We start from the raw sequence: 20,973 nt of genomic DNA, 5'->3' as shown, positions 1-20,973 counted from the left end.
TTACAAAGTGTTAAGTTCAAATAAAAAATAATACATTTGTGATCAATTATCAATACTTAATCATTTAAAGAAATAAAAGAAATGAAACCATTAGTACCTATAGATATGGTGCAAATACTAATAATAATACTCTGTTCCTCAGATGAGTCGAGATCGACTCATCCGAAGAACAGAATCGGATGTGATTATATAGCGAAAAGATACTAAGTATATTACGAAAATAATTTCGTTGTTCAAACTAAGGCCTATGTAAAGGTGTTTTGAGAATTATATAATATAATATGTTATTTTCTTTCGGAAATATAAAATCGAACAACGGTCGATTTAACATCCACAGCTAAGAAGAACGAATGAAATGTACTATGTCCTGTGAACAAATAGTCTTGCACATAGGTTTTTGTTCTACGGATGAGTCGATCTGTTTTTATTTCTTCAAAGAAACCAACATTTTGAGCCCTGTATAGGTCCCATGGTCACAACTGACTGAGTTAATAAAGTCATGAACCGGTTATGTCTGGTATTAATGTAACAAACACCTCGTTTTCACTATATGTAGTTACAAGAGTCATTAATTAAATTACTTATTTTCATTAAGCGAATGTAGTGACGATGTGGGGGACCTAGATCACATCTTTTTCTCTTGTTCCCGATTTGACTGTTCCTTCTTTCTCCAACAACTCCTACCTATCTTTACATGTTCCTTTACCTACCCGTATGTCATGCCTCCTTTTGTATCCTATTCTTTATTATAATTCATTACATTTATTTATCATTATTTTAGCGGGCTGTATCAATGGGTTAAAGGGTGGTTGCTAACAACGAGTGAACAAGGCCAAGCAAATGTACTTTTACAAATTAACTAGAAAACACGTTGTCGCTATAAAAGCAAAACAGCAAAACACTAGCTAAAGTCAAGAAAAAGGCGCCAAAAACATTAAAAGGAACACATTAATAAAAACACATTTAAAATTAGAATTTAAATATAAAATTAAAACTTAAAGAGAATATAAAATATGTACAAAAGAGATTTGTAGCGACTGCTGCGATTCGCTACAATTATTAATGATATAAAAAATTAGTCCTTGTATTTATGTCGTGTCATTTATTTATTTAATTTTTTAATTGTAATTTACATATATTTCAAATTATAATATTTCTTATATATACATATATACTAATTTCTTCCAAACTTAGTTCTCCTGATCATATTTCCGTCCGTTTCCTAATCTTTTACTTTGACGAAGGCGCAAAGTATTCTAGTGCCATTAATTTAAAAAAGGAAAAAAAAAGTTATTTTCAAATTTCCAAAGAACAATCCAATGTACGCTACATACGCTACATTTTACAAAATATTTTATTTTAAACTTAAATGAAATTTTATTTTAAAGTTTATCCATGTTAGGCTCGCAGACTACAGACTTTTTTTTTCGCAACAGTGTTTGACATCAGCCATAATAATATGTTCTTTAACGCGCGTTGAAATACTTCGCTTCGTATGTCATAAAAAATAAGACAGCAGTCAAAAAGAAATATAACAAAAGTTGTTTCACATGGTCTTTTATAAATGAGCCGGCCTACTGTTGAGCAAAGGCTTCTCCCTCGAGTTTCCAAGTCTATTTACCCGCAGCAATACTGTTATTAAAGAACGCGTCTAGATTATCCCTAGAACTTTAACATAACTTTTTATAATAGATTTCAAATCTAATACATGTAAATAATATATAATTAACTGTTGTTTCCAGAACTTTAAACATTACGGTAACAAATTATGAAGGATATGCCTACGAAACATCAACGTCTGTCCTGACAAATTATTGTATTCGCCTCGTAACTGCGTTCAAAATGCAGCCCATAAATTTATCAGCTCATTTAAATACATTCCTGACCAGCCCTGCATGAGCGGCCTAAATTGTTGTAGAGTGGCGTCATTTGCTTTAATAAATATCAACTTTACCTTGGCTCACATATTTACACTATGTTTACATCTTTGATATTTACCTACTAATTACTCTGAAGAAGCGTTAGTTTATTGCCTCGTCAAATAAGAGCTTTTAGCTTGCAGTAACCATTACAAAAAACCGTAGGCTGAGTTCTCACAAATTAATCGTACACCTACACGTTATTTGATACTTTGACAGCAGTAAACCTGCATAATATTCTTCTATAGATATTTTTGTTTTGTTGGATATGCAGTATGTAGACATGGTGAATAGATTGAAAAGGAACAATGGAAAAGGAATAAAATTTAAAACAATGTATCATGTTCTGACAAGGACAATGACAAATTTGTAATTGAGTATTTAAAATACACATATTTTTAACTATAATCATTTACTTCATTATTTAATGAAATTAACGTTTAATTTATAAATATTGGGTATTAATAAAACTTAACTGCGCCTTATGTATAACATGAATCCAAAAAAAGTTTCAAGTCACCTGTCATTGGATAATACTGTTGCAAACAAAAGTTTTAGAAGCCTAAATCTTCTGCATAAAAGCGTGAGGGGAATAATCTGATACGTCTGAAAAGTTGTTTAAACTGTAGAGCAGCTGGGCTACGATCAAGGACTACCAAACACGTTGCGGTGTGGCCTTTCTTGTCATAGATTATGTTGGAAAATATGAATCCTGTTCTAAGTTCGAGTTTAATGCACACTTATTTACTATACAAGTATAAGTATATCACGTTCTAGACCCATCTTTGGAGCGAGTTGCAGAATTTTAAATATCCAAAGGTGTTGCTAAAAATGTTCGTGGTTGAAAAAAAGACGCGAATTTTTACGTGAAACGGCGTAGCTCTCTCTTTTATTGTCTATTTATGCAGACTCACTTGCACTGACTGTTGAAACGTGATCACATTGTAACCGCTTGTGTCTCCTCGTTTGATGCTCTAACTTAAAAAGCAATGTGAGCATTGCCGCTGTATTGTTATTTTGGAATATTACGCGAAACTTACAGTATCGACACATGAATTGCTACGATTAATAAGCAAAAGTTATCGATAGCCAATTATTCTGTTATAGGCAATTCAATGGCGATAGAGTATCTAGTTTGTGCGCTAGTGCCAATACATTTACGCATCGAAATTAGCTGCAAAATGTTTTCCACGCTTGTATTAACGTTTTGATTAAATTAAATGAAAAGTTAATTAAATAAATGGGGTAAAAAGATGCGTACTAACATTATAAACTTTGCACTGAGTTATCGAGTATGTGTAAACAGTTGAGTACTCAAATAAGTAAGTACTTACAGCTCGTCATGAGCTAACTTCAAAATTTCTGAGAACTGTGCCAGCAGATGTAGTTTGAATCACACAAATCAACTAAGTAACTTAACTTATGGCAGTTTAAACATAGTGACGAAGTGAGTTTACTTTGCTGACGCTCTCATGTTGTGTGTGGGGGAACTCATAATTTTGTGTTCGTCTTCACGTGAAAGATGCCTATTGCGTCTGGGGGCGCCATCTGTCCCATAAACTGAGTACTTATTTAATCTTAACTTACTTGGTGAAGAAGCGGCGATGTCGCGGTTTCAGTTTAAATAAATTTACTCGATCACACACAGATGGCGCTTGTTGTTCGATTCCTGACCTATGTATAATTTCTGATTAAATATACGGATTTTTTTTATTACTGTCTCTAGAGCATAAAATATGTAATGGTGACATTTTTTAAGTACTCTGCAAATACCAAACATATTAGCCAACATAAGAACCTACACTATAAATACAAGTGAATAACAGTAATGTTTGTTTGACAGAAATTTGCGGAGATGATGACTTCCGGTGTAACAATGGCATGTGCATCGAAGGCTCACGGCGTTGCGACCGCATTGTCGACTGCAGTGATAGGGAAGACGAAGAAAATTGCGGTATTTCAGTCATATATTAAAAATAAAACCTTTTGCTTGGTAATACAATACAACCTTGAGTATTATATTTCTAGAGTACATAATGATATAGATAAAACTTGCACATTTTTATGTTCTCTAGAGTGCAATGACGATGAGTTCAGATGTCTCAGCGATGGTTCGTGCATTGAGATGAGGAAACGTTGCGACAATATCAGTCACTGCGCAGATAGCTCTGATGAAATTGGCTGTGGTAAGTTTCACATAAGTTAGGCACAAACAGGAGAGACGTTGGGAGAGAGATGTAAGTCCAAAGAGAAAAAGTACACTCGTCAACGATTATAACTTAAGAAATCACCCTTCTGTGTTCGTTTAACTGGTAAGCGCAACTCATTTTCAAACTCTATTCTGTCCAATTTTTATTGGGTCAGTATTTAAAACATTGTCTAAATTGGTAAAAGTATTGAAGTTTTCAAGTTAATTTACAATTTTCCGAGAAATTTGGGACAGTGTACTAAATAGCGAAATCGAGTCCATTCTGTTATCATAGTCGATCAAATTTAAGGGCATTATATACTTTAAAAAAACTGTCTCATATACGTGTTGACATTTGGGAAACAAAAAAATATATTGATAGAATTTTAATGAAAGTGGTAACAAAACTGGTATGTTCAGCTACTATTGTAAATATTAGAACCGGTTTTAAATTATCAAAAAACGAAAACTTATTAAAAAACTAAAAGATATTAACGACATTTATATTCGATAAAACACAAAATATAAGTAGAATTTAAAGAAAAATAAAAACTTCAGAAAGTTTAGTTGACATTCGAATACAGACTTTCAGAGGCAGACTTATAATATTAAATAATAAATACATTTTGAAGGTTTTTAATTAGTAAATTCAATTGTAATGTTTTTGTGCCACCCATTTTATTTACCTACTTTTTAAATTTATGTGTAGTAGGAGAATCAGGACAATAATGTATTTCTGCGCTTATCAGTAGCAGTATTTACGAGTAGTAAGAGCACGACACTAAAGGGAAATATATTTACTATATAAATAAAAACTTCACTTTGTACATTTATTGAAAGGTTTTGCGACAGTGAAGTTATAATTTTCGTAATGGTGCCGCATCTCCTCACATCGTCTCTTTCGTACAAATAGCGCCTTGGCAAGGTTCTTTAATATTTTTACCCTCTGCGCACGCTCCATCGTGGATTTCCGAACGTAAGTATCCAAAGCCTTTAGTACCTTTAACTGGACGGGACTTTTTGTTTGTAAGGATAGGGGCAAGTTTCGTTGCCGTGATGGCACTTGTATCTCTATTCTTTTACGCTGCGATGGGTTCCGGGACTGTCCTGGAGGAAGCGATGAAATAGACTGCCGTAAGTAGACTATTTGATGGTGAAACTCACCTTTCAAAGTATAGAAAATTCATTACAACTGCGAATCACACGCTGTATTCGTCTTAAAAGCATGCCGCCCTAACCAATGGCAATGTGACCACGGAAGCTGCATCAAACGGAGCAAACGATGCGACGGGCGTGTCGACTGTCCCACAGACAGATCGGACGAACGAAACTGTTATGGTAAGAAATAGGTTACTAAAATTGTAAATATCTGGTTATTGTATATCTAAGTAAGTTTCCAAATATTTTACGCACGAGCTTTAAATTTTAGAGAATTAGGTTCGTTTCTGGGTGATTTTTATGATATTTCATTCTGCACGGTTAATTAAATCAATTATCGGGGTCTCTATCGGGTAAATTTTAAGCTTTGTCAATATTAATAATCTCAGTACAGAGTACAAAAAAAATTGGCCTCAAAAGTCATTTATCCTATAGTTTGCCACCATTAGAAATGGAATACTTTCTTCAAATTTAAATGGGACCACTATTCTGAGGTACCCTCAAAACAATAATCATCAAAATCTAAAACATTAAAAAAATATAAAGTCGAATTGAGAACTTCCTCTTTTTTTGGAGTCGGTTAACAATAAATTCAATTACTTGTAATTATGTACAGTAGAATACACGTACGTTCATCATGGCAAAAAACATGCATGCTTCATTGTAAATCTTTAATCATATACGATTTGGTGTATTCATCAGCTTTGCATGTGTTTCCAGCTAGTGAGCAATTTAGGTGCCGAAGTGGGAAGCTAATACATCAAAGTTTGAGATGTAACCGCCAGTACGATTGTCCCAGAGGAGATTATTCCGATGAACAAAATTGTCGTAAGTTTAATAAACGTCCAGGATTCCAATTGCTTGCCTTTTTACTATCTGTTACATTTTTTTATAATCTTCATCTCTTCTAAGCTACGCTGGCATCGTGAATTGTTCTCCGCTATTTTTTGAGAGCTGAAAAACAAAAGCTTACTTGAGCTCACAATTGCAACGATATTCACAGTTAATACTCATTCGCCCTCTTGTGGCGTCAATCGCTTGTAACCCTTGTTACGCTGATACTGCGGCAGCTGGATTTTTCTTTTGTCTTCTTTCTGTCTGTGGACGCACTATGTTTTTGCATTTTTGATCTATTTATTATCTAATCGTACTAGATAAAAATGTAGATTTATTTCTTTTTCCTGTAGAATGTGCTGTCAATGATTTCACATGTGACAATGGCTTCTGCATACCTGCATCCAAACTTTGTGACAGAACGAATGATTGCCAGGACTCATCTGATGAAAGAAATTGCTCTTATGGTTTGGCTTATTTTCACAAAGCCCTACTCATAATAAAAAAATAAGATCTGCTAACTAGTGAAAATAAATTATAATAATGCCAAAAACGCATTCTAAACCCGAAAACCTTGTATAAATTATGTGATTGATTAAAGCATCTTTAGATTTACTGCATTGTTAGTCACCAGTCAGCAGATTATATGTACGTCATATCTCTAATATTCATCTTTTGGGTGCACAACATAAGCCAGTAGGCAAAGTCGGGGTGTCGGTTTAACTAAATTGTTTGCAATGACTCCAAAATTCGGTATTGTACATATTATAGCATGTATTCCCCAGAATTTTCGCTCATAATATTTTTAATTAAATTACATTAAATTTCAAGCGAACCATGTGTCAACGTATTTAGCATCATTGTGTAATGCATGTATTTTCATTATCATCATAATTTTTAGTATTATTTTATATAGAAAGTAAGCTATTTTCGCTTGAAATATAATAAGTAGAGGTAATTAAAACTTCTCCAGAAACTATTCCTTTAATATTCCCATTCATTAGCGAATATGTTGTTTGACACGGTCAATAGAACATATTCGTTTATGAATAGCTGTTTTAATAATAAGTTACCTACAAGAAATCGTGTTCGGTAATTTTTTATGATTTAGCACTTCTCCTTCCAATTAAAAACGAAAATTAGACCTTTAACCATTGACTTACGGATATGGCCGTCGGGTCCGCGCTAAAAAGTGTCCGAACTTATAGGGCGTTAAAATCATATACAGAGCGTCATTCAAGCTTTAGTCTTCGTTTGTTCGACTGACAGCGAAGCAAGCAAAATTAGACAGTACTGCGATGACATTACAATTTAAATTCAACGTTTTAGCTTTTTCATATTCCTTTACATGTCACTACGTTTAAATAGGTTGACTTGGGACATGTTTTTCGTGGTTTTGTATTAGACCCGTCGTCCATTTATTTGCAAGTCAATGCCTTTAACGGTTTAATAATCATCTAATCAACCAGAGCAAATTTTTTTTTAATTTATACAAACCTTAGTATTATTGAAATAATGTAACCCAAACCCTGATAGGAGATTTTAATAAAGAATGTTAAATTGCTTTATTCTATATTACATATAGGATTTATATGAAATATTGTGGTACATATGTGGATATAATAAGCTTCAATTTTCGTTTTTGTGCTCTGATACAGTTCGATAGACCTATTTCTATAAGTATTCGATAAATATGAAGTGATTACGTGAGTACATTCACTTTATCAGGGTACCTATCATAGTTTAGTGACAATTATTGTCACGTAAAACATTTGTATGCAATATGTTACTTCTTCTTACTGGGGATGCTATACAATTTGCCATACAAAATATCAAATACTCACGAAGTCGCCAGTGATGTCAGTCACTGTAAACTCATGGTAGAGGCATTGGTGTTCAATCTCTGTACAACCTCCAACAACATTTGAAAAGTCAAGAGCAAAATACGGAATCCACGTACGTTATTAAATTAATTGAGTCATTAAAATTATTTCATATTATCTTTACCATTGATTTTTGCATGAAAAAAATCTCCTATTAGGGCGTAGCACGCACACACGCTGATATATGCAAACCTGATTTTTAATGACTTTAACATTCGTTTCTTGCCTTAATTTGCTACTATTCTGTATTAGTATGAATCTAATAGACTTGTATAAAGGTTTGAGTTGAAACGTCAGTTTGCATAATTTAGTATGAGACAACTTGTGTATTGGTTATGGTTTGCACTACGGCAGGCAATGTATGCATGGCTAATCAACATATGTGCTACAATGGACAATGCGTGCTAGCAGAGGCAAAATGCAACGGCACCACGGAGTGCCTCGACTTCTCTGACGAGCTCAATTGCCCTTGTAGAAGGGACGAATTCACATGCCAAGATGGCACTTGTATTAACATTGCACTCAGGTGTAATGGTGAGAGAAACTGTCCTTCAGGAGAAGATGAATTAAATTGCGGTAAGTGTATTGGGCGTACTGACATTTAAATGATTACGATTAGCATTTTGATGCGAGTTCCGGTCACGTGTCATTTTCTGTGGAAGCGGTGTCATGGTCTTTCTGTCATAATGTGTCCGTAAATTTTTTTTACAAAATGCATTTCTAATTTTCCTATACTTGTTTACGTCAATATTCATACTTTGAAGTTTGGACCGTATATCGTAACCAGCATAGAGTTCATTTGAAATCTTAGAATAGTTACACACGGCGACATTTAGCAGCGACGCAAACGCGCGTTCGCGAAACGCGCGGCTGCATCGTTACACTTGCGCCTGTACAAGGCGATAGTATCGATGCAAACGCGCAACTGCATCGATACAGTCGCTTATGTTGAATAATTATGTAAGAAAAATCTGTACAGGTTTATGCACTTTGTTTTATTTTGTTAATTCTAAATTTAAAAGTGAAATTAATAAATACATTAAATATATAAATAACTTAATTAATTTAAAACGTTCATCGCGTAACTGCTCTTAAGCGTCGTGTATAATACTCATGATACTGTATGTCTGAGAAATCAAGTATTGAAGTTCTTATTACATTTACTTTTGTGAACTATGTTTTGACAATCTCTACTAAATGTAGAATAACCCATTTGATCAAGCATTCGTAGTCATTGATGTATTAATATGCACCTTTTTTGTACGCGAGTGTTCATTTCATACTAGGATGGCCGCCTAATGAAGTATGGGAGTGTGGAGATGGCTCCTATATAAACATAAAGAAAGTCTGTAATTATAAGTATGACTGTTACGACGAATCGGATGAGAAACAATGCAACATTGATGCGGAAGGTCCTTCTTTATTAGAGGATTTTATGCACGTGCACGTTTGGCATGCTTGCAATGTATATAATTAATATTGAGTTATATCTAATCACCAATATAAACATTTTTAATTCAAGTACGACAATACTAACTACATTTATTTATCTATTAGAACTCTCTGACTAATAATTAAATCTTTTGCCATAATATTTGCATGAACCTACATAGTAGTCGTATTGTAAACAGGGGGATTTATTTTACATGTGTGTTTAAGTACGTCTTTAAAAAATTGCTGATCACCTTTACTTTGTTTTTAAACTTTTTCACTATTGTCATTTTACTTCCGAATCTACTTAATTATGAATTATAAATGATTTTCGGGTAACGCTTCATTAGTTATGTAAGGTCTGACAAGTTAATTTGGACCTTTGTCATTTTGCGGAATTTCAATTGACAATGTCTTCCAATCCCCACACAAACGTTAAAAGTTAATAATATGTTCTACACTTCACTATTTAACGGTCCAAAAGTAACTGTTCAACCTTTAATATATGTTCAGGGATCCTATTAAGATGCGACTCTTTATGATACAAGTGTTCGTCGTTCCAGGTGTCCAACGATGCCCCCCGGATACTTTCACTTGCCCCGCTGATTCCAGTGTGCCCTGCGCGAAGAAATGTAACTCGCTCCCTGAGTGCAGCGGCGGAGAGGACGAGGAAGATTGCGATAGTAAATAAGTTTATTATTATTGTAAAGGGGTCTACCAATGAACGCGTTGCTAAATATTGAGTGCGTGAAATTTGAAATAAAGGGGTGTTAGTAGAGAAATGTTTTTTACACTTTGAATTTTTATAGTGAGTATGGTCACAGTAGCCCTCACTCATCGTTACATTATCATAAAATTTTGAAATTTTTGTTTTTAACCTGTATGTATTGTTTTAACTTGGTGGCATTTTAAAGATTACTTACCTAATTGTGCGATTACATTTACGTTTGAAAGTTGTTCAAAAGTACGCACTATTGAAAGCTGTATTATTTTTTTAAGAATTTATAGTCTTTTTATAGTTAGAAGTGTTACATATTCTATAGTTTTTAAGATATTTTAGCGAATTAGATGTAAGTTGCTCAACGATTGCTGTGCGAATTTGTATAAAACTGCTTCGCGTAAGTTCATAACTATAATACATGTTGTATTGCGCATACTAAATGCATATAATATTTTTGCTATTTTTTACTACTATAATAAGATATATTAAATAATAGCTATTTATTAAAAAAGTGAGGTGCGTTATCGTAACCATTTATAACAAGTCAGATGTCATAAGCATCATATAAAAATAAATATTAGATGATATTTTATTATGGTAAATAATTGTTCTACGAATATAATTTACCACTTCTTGCTTTAGAGTGGTTACACTCGGCGAATTTTAGCAGAGACGATAGCATCAATGCAAATGCGCGACTTCATCAATACAAACGTGCGATTGCATCGATACAAACGCGCAATTGCATCGATGCAATCGCCTATAAATTTATCGATGCAGTCGTGCGCTTGCAACACGTTTGCATCGCTGCTGACAATCGCGCGCTTGTGTAATGGTAGACGTTTAGCGACTGCATCGCGTTTACATTGCCGCTAAAAGTCATGTAATCTCATGGTAGAGGCAGAAGATGCACTGGAAGTCGTAAGTCAACACTTATAGCTGTGTCGTTTTGTTTAGAATGCAACCACGAGTGCGACGGCCGATGTCTGCAAGACTCTCAGATTTGCAATGGTGTACCGGATTGTAGCGACAGTTCTGACGAGTTACAGTGCGCCGATTGTGAGGGACCCGAAGACTTTAGGTAACAACCATTACGTGTACCGTACGCGTTACGCGTACTAATGCGTCCTAGAGCCAGACGATGTCACAGCTATATTTTCGTCCACCATTCAAAAATAAGTCATAAGGAAATCATTCGGATTTACGAAAACTGTTAGGGACCCCGTATGTCTCTAGACGCATGTTAATACTTTCTATCTTTACGCTTACTTGTATTATTTACATCTGCAAGTGAGATTTTGAAATGCGTATTTGCTGTTTGTCTATTAACAGGCTTTGCGAATTCGAAACGTGTAACCGCTCGCGGTTGTGTTTTGTTCATATTATGAATTAAATTATTGTTTATCGAATGAGCTTCTCCGTTGTTAAAAGATGCCGAAGCGGCGAGTGCATTAACATCATCAATCGCTGCAACCAACTACAGGAGTGTCTCGATAACAGTGACGAGGAGGACTGCAATAATACAATGACACCTCCACCGTGTAAGTATTATTAGCAACGAATAGGAAGGGGTACTACAGTTTGTATTGTAGTATATCTTGTATTGTAGGTATACCATCATTAGCTAATAGAAACAAAACAGTTATGTCTGTGCTTCTTTTCGAAGGTGTTGTAGTGAACAAAATAATTCATTATAAATTGTATTTGTTGGTTTCCATTTAACTTAATAAACTAGTTCTATTACGAACACATACATACAATGATCATTGGAGTAAGATTGATATTTGTTGCACAACCAGATATTTTTGGTATAGTATAATCGTACTGATAACATTGACACAATTAAACTGTTTGATGGCAAGGAAAGAAAGATGGAAAGAAAGAAAATAGTTAGGAACGCTGTTATGGCTGAAAAAGGATATATTTTTCGGAACTAATATTAATAATAGCCGAATAATCATTTTTACTTTGTAAAGACCCGTGTGTCAAAGGGTAAAAATCTTATTAACCTCATCATTTGCTTCAGACGGCTGTATTGAGAATCAATTCCAATGTCGCAGTGATGGAGCTTGCATAAACGACCAATTCGTTTGCGATGGAAATGCAGACTGTCATGATAATTCTGACGAAGAAGACTGCCGTAAGTGTTGTTTCATTACGATGTACAGAATTTTAATTGACCACATCCGTACAACACTTGTTCTTCACTTGTATAATTTTGACTAATTCAATCTACGTAACATGACCGCTATTTGGATACGATGCTAGCGTTCATCTAAGCATTAGAGGTTTTCTACGCTGAAAGGACAGTTTTGTGAACCCGGTATAAACAAAATGAGGAGTTATAAAAGTCTCTTCTGTGGACAAAGACTATTTGCCACGCAAACTACCACTATTCGTCATTATGTGACATAATTATGGAAAGGTACATTTCGTAATTTTCATATTATTAATTAATCTGTGGTTCGAGTCTTACGTCGTGATGAACCGCTTAATCCTTTTTGGTCGATCGGTGGTGTGAAACTACTACGTCTCTTTTAAGATTCATCGTTTCAGGAGTGCGGTTTTTTTCTAAGTTTCTATGCTGTTTGGAAGTAAAGTGTTTTTCGAGAGAAGTTGCTGTGAAACAAAATACATATTACCTATTTATATTTAAGATCGTGAACATCGGGCAATTAAAAAGTAAACAAAGATAAATAATGTAAAATAAATAAAGAAAGAAGAAATAAGTATATAGGAAAATTCGTAAGGTCTGCTGTTTCGTTAGTAATTCAGTTGGGAGAACGTCGGCCTGATAATATGCTGATGGTTTGAATCCAACCGGATCGAAGGAATTTTTCTTAGAGTTCGATCTTTGTATTAATAATTACTACTATAACAAACTAGATGAGTAATTTCACAAAATAAAAATATTATCATGGTAGTAAACACTGTGATTCAGTAAACTTCATAGAACAATAAATAAAAATTTCATATTTTTAAATAAAATTGAAAAATGGACAAACTGCAACAATAACATTATATGGGTATATTTTCTTTAATCACCGTGAGTAAATCGAGGTATCTAGTAGCAATAGAGCTTCTAAGAGTTCGTGCAGGGAAGTACATACTTATTTCTGCCGCAAAGCAGTAATGTGAGCATTATTGCGTTCCTGTTTTGAAGGGTATAAGGGTGCTGGTGAAATTACAGGTACTTTATACTTAGCAACAAATGTCTCAGAGTGACGGGCGCAGTGGCGGTGCCCCTTAGATTTAGCTGCCTCCGTGGCCGAACGGTTACCATGCCGGACAGCCACGCAGAGGTTCCAGGTTCGATTCCCGGGCCGGGAGAAATATTTGAATGGCCTACATTTTTTTCTCTCGTAAGTTTGGGTCTAATTTGTGGTTGCCTATGTGTGTGTCCATGGCACCCGCATCACAGGGTTTCCCTAATGCGCTATATTGAGTTGTTTAAAAAAAAACATTTTATTGAAAATTTAAAAAAAAGTCAATGAAAAACACTCACAATAAAAAAAGTCAATATACCTATAATTACAAAAATGTTAAATCAATAAATAGATCAACTAAAAGGAATCAGAAAGTTTTTATATACCCAAGTATATTTTATCTGTTGGTATATCCGAGTGTTGTTAAATATTGTCGGTTTTTGTAATTATTATTTTAGAAATGCTATTACCAGAAACGTCATTTATCTTACATATGAGCCTGAGCGGTGACGCTGCGTTGTAACTACATATAAATTAAAAGTACTTGCCATATCGTCGCCTTTCTTTCTCAAGCTAGCACTAAGTTACTGAAATGCAAAAAGTGGATTGTATGTACAAATTTTGCAGGCTGATTTCACGTCACATTTCCTTCATATTCACACCCTTGATAAGAAATTTAAAATAAATAGACAGTTTTACCATCTCCTGAATAATCACTCTTTATAAAATACGAGTTTGTGAAAGTAAGGCATCGATATGGTGCGTTAAAATCATGTTAAACCGGGCGCGCGACGCCAGTGCGCGTGTCATCGGACAAGGGGCCAGGGGAAGGGTGCTGTGGCGCATCAGTGTGGTGCATCACCACACTTATGTACACGGAATCGCATTAAGAGGGAGTAGAGGAAAAATTCCTAATCTTCGATTTGATTTTAGAGGGGTATATCCACTTTAAAGTTAAAAATTAGATATTGTATGAGTAACTACACGATATATTCAAGCATATACATTAATCAGAAACATAAAACAATAAAGTTTCCTCGATAGATAAAAATCACGAAAAGAAGACCTCTAAATTTCACATTTTTTCGATTTATCCTCGAAATGCTACAGGTCATTAGGACAAAAATTAGATAATTAATTATATTTATGCATGATCGACAACTGTCACTACGCATTTTTTTAATCCCTTTAGTTTTAGAGTTATTCCGCTAAAACGAATTTGGTACTTTTAATGCGCAAAATTCAACATCTCCTGTCGCATGTCACGCGAACTTCAGGCATATATTTGTTTCACAAATTTGAGCGGAGCCAACGTCAAAACATTTTTGGCTTGCTCCCTCTTAAGCCGGTCCGCAAAAGTTTATATCCATGTAATAAGAATGAAAAAGACGTTTTGCGTTTTGCTTCCGTTGGGTGCGATAGGCATAATGTCTTTTCCGCTCTTATTTCATGGACTTAACGCTTTTTCTGACCGGCTTAATGTGATTTCGTATCGATAAGTGTGGTGACCCTCTAGACTAGACAAGCGGCGTTCCGTAACGGCGTAAAGCTACAGTAATTATAAAGTATTTTTAGTGTACTTAGTAATATTGTTACTTCAACTTCTACTTTTTTTACCTCGGCAAGATTATTAGCATATTAGAATAAGAACAAGTAGGGCAACTCCCGCCTGTTTGGCGCCTTAATACCTACACTTCACTGGAAGCGTAGGGTTATCACAATATTATTTTAATTGTACCTACAGGTTGTAAACATAACTTAAAAGAACCTGTAGTATTTAGCACACAGTGTTTTCGTGCTATATTGAAATAACTTGACATCAGCATTGACATCTCCATTATGGTTACGAAATAAGAATGCGTACGAGTCTGTACGTGAGAGAGCGTACTAGTGAACGCCAATGCAGGCAAGTGACTTCAAATGCGTGCGAGTGCGTGCGAGTGCCTGTGCGTGCGTGCGAGTGCCTGCGAGTGTGTGCTTCCTAGAACGTGCGAGTGTGTGTGGGTATGTGCTAGCTGTGCGAACCTGTTAGTATAACGACTGAATCTTATTCATGAAGACTCGAACCTCTTGTCTAAATTTTACTGTCGAGGGTTGTAGAATGGAGTCGAGTCTTTTTACAACAAAACACGTGTTATTTTTTAAACACCGAATGAAAGCAACAATTCTATAACGAATGGCGCGTGAGACGATCTGTGTTAAGCAACGCTTAGTGCACTCTTAGAAAATGCGAATGTGTGCGTCCGTACACGGCGCGCGACTGGCGTGTACACGTATAACACGCACATCTATGTTTTATATGGAGTTACCATACTTGTTCTTATTCTACTGTGTTATAAGCGTATGTAGCAATAATTGTTACTGTGGTCCGAAACAAGTGATTCAAATAGTGACGTATCGGTTTCACAATCACACAGCTGTCCGCGACGACGAAAGATCCCTGTGTGGCATATATTTCGTATCTTTCTTTACGTAGTACTGCGACTTGATTAGATCGTTACAGACCTACGTACGTGCTATAATGAGTGACGGAAAGATTAACATTTCCGTCTTAAACGTGTTGAAGAATGTTTAGAAATTCTGACTTGCGACCTATGTAACAAAATTTTATTAAACCGTGTTTAACAGAGGAGTGATGGAACTCTTGAAAAAAAAAATTAAACCTTCATACAGGTGGTCAGTCGGACTTGATTTGTATGTGGGGATCAATATTCTTTGCACTGAACGATTAGTAAATTTAAGGCACCACAGCACAACACGCTTGCAACAAATGAGCACATTTTGCTAATTCTCACTATAAGAGGTCATGAATGTTTCTATAGTATAATAATATCTACTTAATTTGCACACACTTGTCACACAGCGATAAAAGAGCACTATTTATCAAGCACAGTGTTTACATTCTTGTTTAATTTTTGTTTTATGAGATATATAGGAATCAATTTCAACTTATGTACTAGCAATTAGGATGCATAATAGGGTTCATAAAAAGAACATACAGTGGACAGTTACAACGAAAAACTTTCAATTTTATTAAATTAAGATAAATCTTTTTTGTCACTTAACAGCTCAATTCTGATAACAATGAATATCAAAATTACTGTTTAGGTTTAATTTGATATGTTGCCGTTTGTAATCGTTTTCATTACAGATTATTATTTTGTTATAGATTATTTGTATTTGATTAAATATCTATCTAATTTATTCTTACTTACTACGAAGTATGTTTTTTGCAGAAAGTTAAGAAACTTATGTTACCTGTTTCCTTTATGCACTAACAGGTGAAAACGTAATGTGTGAATTTCGTAAATCTTGAAACTATATATATAATATATATTATGTATATTACGATAAGACGATTTATAATAAGACAAAACACTTCTTATACTATTGTTTCGGCTTTTATATATAAATAAAATTTTTATAAAATATCAATTTACTTTATAGCAATATTAAACATGTCACACAGTAATTTCACTACAGAAGTGTACAATATAAACACGCTTAATTCAAACAAGTTAGGTAGTAATACAATAAATTACAAATTTATAAGAAAATATAAAGATGATTGATGATACAGCCTGGTATTTGGCGAGGCCGTCCCGTTCACCGTCCGAGGCAGATCCGTGCCACGAATCCGAATTTACCTGTTACAACGGTCGGTGCATTCCACACTTGAGACGCTGTGACAATATCTATGACTGTTCGGACTTCTCTGACGAACAAAACTGTTACTCCTCCGGTACTTCGAGCATATTATTTATCCACTTCATTCGTTGTGGAATGCTGTATGCGTGTTCAAAAGTCCGGATTGTATCGGTACTCCCAATATTTTCTATACCTTAGTTACTCTTAATTTGACTTTGTTTGCAATTAATTACCCATTGCTCATGTAAGATAGACAAACTACGAAACCCTTTCGATATTTTTTACGGTAGAGTTAATTTTATTTGGAATGCAATTTTGTAGTTTACGTAGTTACGGTATTTGAACTTGTCCTCCGTAAAATAGTAATTGGAAGTTATAAAAATTATGATGTTGATTGTGAAGTTATTATAAAACTCTGTCCACGTAGTCACTTACCACATGGGTTTATCTTTAAAAAAATCACGTAGAATAGTTTAGCTGCCATCCTATGTACGGGGTGTAAATTTGAGACGGGGCAGCAAGGCCAGCCACCTTAATCGTTGTAGTTACAGGAAAACGGTTCTAGAACACTATCCATGAATTTTGAAGATATTTTGACATTCATAGATTGGTACAGTCAGCAAGATAAAAGGCAATTTTTACAAAACTTTTTTTATGTTATTCGATCCGGTCTCTGTTAAGAATCAATAGTCTCTATGGGACCATCTGAGGTAACTCGAGTACTTACTCGAAATGTCAGAAATAGCAAAAAACCATACATTTTGTAGGGACATATTAGTAATCAGTTATTCTACCGGATCCAAAGGCATAAAAAAAGTTTCGTAAAAATAGCTTTTTATCTCGCTGACTATACCATTTAAAATATTTTCAAAATTCATGGATAGTCTTCTAGAACCGTTTTAACTGTAACTACAACGATTAAGGTGGCTGGCCTTGCTGCTCCATCTGAAATTTACACCCTGTATATTGAATTTTTCACGGCTTTGAGACCTATTTTTAAGTTATGAGTTTTTGAAAATGGAGATTTGTTATTTTCTTCTAAGTAGTTTGTTTTTACGTATTTTATATTATGTAGTTTAATTAAAGAGTTTGCATGTTTTAGTCACTTAATAGTTACCGTTTTTTTAAAAGCGAAGTAATTTTGCACTAAGTACCATCTCGTTAACCTAACCTAACCTACCATTGCTACACCGACCAATACTGGTTTTGAGCATCTGTGAAAAAGAATGATTTACCAATACTGTTACTCACGCCAAGTGTGTCTTAATTCCAGATAAGCTGCAATCTAATCTAAGACGCTGTTGTCTCTTTATTTTTTAAGATAATTTTTTGGGCTTATTCCTTAGCTCGATTCAATGGCACTCATAAGGGATGAGTAAATACAACTATATCATAATCGATCGAATCTGTTGAAATAGTTACCCCATGTATTTTCTCAGCAATGATCATGGCTAGTTAACAATACGTACCAAAATTGTGCGTAGTTTTGTAAATAAAGCAAATTACACAAACAAATGTATCTTTACAGAGTGTGACAAGGATCAATGGAAGTGTAAATCAGGACAATGCATCCCAGTCTCAGCGTATTGCAATGATTACTTTGATTGCGAAGATAATTCTGACGAACAAAACTGTCCGACCAGCCCGCCTTACTTCACTACTACCTACTCACCTTATCGACCGGCATATCCGCCCGTGACCACACAGGCACCATTTTATAATAATGTTGTTACGCCTTATCCACAACCAGGTATTGGAGGTAAGATTTCTTTGAAAAGGTTCTTTTAGTTTCACGAAATCATAGATCAGCCAAAACAATTTATAATTTCTTAAAAGTAAAAAACTATTATTTTTGTTAAAAAGGCTTATAACATTAATAGGCTGACATTTCTTTTACAAAAATAATTCTCTTTTTTCATAACATACGATAAATCGTGTCTTAAGTATCATTTCTTTTTAAAATTCTTAGAAAATATATAATTTAATGGAGGAATTAAATGTTGAAATTATATATCGCACTTAATAACTAACATAGTATTATGCATTATACCATACTTTAACTCAAAATTGCGTTATATTAATAATTTATCTCCAAAATTTCGCTATATTGATGTGTCATTCATATAGGATTTAATTTCAAAGTGACAAGACAACACTGTCGCTTTGAAACTAAACAGGCAATATTGATTTAACTTAAAGCCATTTTGAGATAATACTATGTTAGTCGTCATGTGCGATATTATTTATTTGCTACAAATGTTTGACGTTTTGATACTGTGAATAACACTGAGTTACTATATGGATATTGATGCATAGGAAAACTAACCTAATAGGAGGATTCCTATCAATAATTATATCACACCTACTACGGTGAAACAGGCTTAATTTATGTACAAAAACAAAGCCACTTTATGCATTCCTTCATTTTTCCATACAGGGCGCATTGTTTATTGTAGTATAACATTTAAGCCCTTCTTAAATGTTATCAGAAGTATAAAAGTCGAAAAACATAAAATAACACTTTTATTTTTTTGCAAACGTAAGTTAATAACGACATCTCTCGCCAGGACTGGTAGCTGTAAAGGTACTAACTGGGTGATAAATCTGTCATAGATTTTTCATAGATGGCGCTACGACTAAAAAGTCGTTGAAAGACCAAGTACAAAGACACGACGCAAGCACATAGAAAAATTCGTGAGGTCCGTTGGTTCGTTCCGTGGCTTAGTTGGTATAGCGTCTGGCACGGTATGCAAGAAGACGTCGGTTCGAATCCGACCGGATCGAAGGAATTTTTTCTGAGTGTTTTTTCTGAGTGTTCGATCTTTGTATTAATAATTATAACAAACTAGTGGAGTAATTTCACAAAAAATAATTGAATATTAATGCAATAAAAATTTAATTAACGTAAGTTAAGCCACTTTTTCACCAGAGGTGCGATATATTCTGTCTAGATTGTTATAATTATAAACAAATTTTTCAACATAGAAATTGCTCATTAGATCGATGTTCATCAAACGAATGGCGTTGTGAGAATGGCCCTTGCATTAGTACGAATCTACGCTGTAATGGCCAAATCGACTGTCCCTTCGACATGAGTGACGAATTCGACTGTCCGGCTGGCAGTAAGAATATGTTGTAAAAATAACCTCATAGTGCTAACATTGTCTTCTGGTCTTCTAAAATAATTTAATGATAACCCTTTTCAAGTTGGGTTCTCACTCGTATCATTTTGGTCGTTTTACCACTATGTCCCTGTTCGGGCGCCAGTGAAAGGGTTGTAACCCTAACTAGCCGTGAACAGGTTCACGGCAATGAAATGGGAAACTTCCGGTCCACAAAATTTATTAAAGAAGTAAAGTTTAAAGAAAGGGCTGTAACAATAAAAAGGTAAATGTAAAAAAACAGTTACAGTATAAAACACTCCCTACACTTTATTATTAAGGCACTTACCCCTAAATGGGCCGAGAAACTGAATTACAGATTTAGGTACACGAAGGCTGTAGGCTTATAAATTATTACACATGATTTAGCTTATTAAATGATTACAAACGTAGTAAAGAACCAAAATTAGCGATTATTCGCGATGGAATTTGGAACAGCTCCGACTGTTGTGGCGGACGAGCTGGGAGTAACCGTGGTACAAAAACAAAATGAGAATGTGAAGGAAGATGGAACAATTCAAATTTAAAATTTAAATACATGTAAAATAAAAAATGATACGATACAAGCGGAGAGAGGCGATACAAAGAGGTGAGATGACGGTGTAAGGTGATCACACCGTTACAAACGTGTTACTAGTGGGTTTCGATTGATCGTCGCGATAATTTTATCGATCCGTCGCTACTAAACATGTACTATCGATTCATCGTTTCGATCAGTCTGAAACGGCGGATGGCGAATATATTCTGAAAGTCAAATGATTGTCAAATTTAATTTTAAAGTATTTTAAAAATAAATTAATTATCAATTAAAAATTTATTAATTA

The 20,973-nt window shown here is 34.5% G+C and overlaps 1 protein-coding gene across 1 annotated transcript in view; it reads left to right on the top strand.

Moving 5' to 3' along the window:
* Positions 1-20,165, top strand: part of LOC113225610 (sortilin-related receptor-like) — an 84,197-nt gene extending 64,032 nt beyond the window's left edge. Inside the window, exons 11-21 of the mRNA XM_026457958.1 lie at positions 3,763-3,873; positions 3,995-4,105; positions 5,986-6,093; positions 6,453-6,566; positions 8,337-8,558; positions 9,977-10,096; positions 11,092-11,215; positions 11,566-11,675; positions 12,161-12,274; positions 18,517-18,747; positions 19,988-20,165. Coding sequence (XP_026313743.1) covers positions 3,763-3,873; positions 3,995-4,105; positions 5,986-6,093; positions 6,453-6,566; positions 8,337-8,558; positions 9,977-10,096; positions 11,092-11,215; positions 11,566-11,675; positions 12,161-12,274; positions 18,517-18,747; positions 19,988-20,127 — 1,505 coding nt within the window. The 3' untranslated portion in view covers positions 20,128-20,165. The remainder of the gene's footprint in view (positions 1-3,762; positions 3,874-3,994; positions 4,106-5,985; positions 6,094-6,452; positions 6,567-8,336; positions 8,559-9,976; positions 10,097-11,091; positions 11,216-11,565; positions 11,676-12,160; positions 12,275-18,516; positions 18,748-19,987) is intronic.
* The last annotated feature ends 808 nt before the right edge of the window (positions 20,166-20,973 follow it).

This window comes from Hyposmocoma kahamanoa, unplaced genomic scaffold, assembly GCF_003589595.1.
Source record: "Hyposmocoma kahamanoa isolate Upper Pololo Valley unplaced genomic scaffold, ASM358959v1 100021, whole genome shotgun sequence".
Classification (NCBI taxonomy): domain Eukaryota; kingdom Metazoa; phylum Arthropoda; class Insecta; order Lepidoptera; family Cosmopterigidae; genus Hyposmocoma; species Hyposmocoma kahamanoa.
The sequence above is the reverse complement of the archived record's forward strand: the minus strand, read 5'-3'. Positions and strand labels throughout refer to the sequence as shown.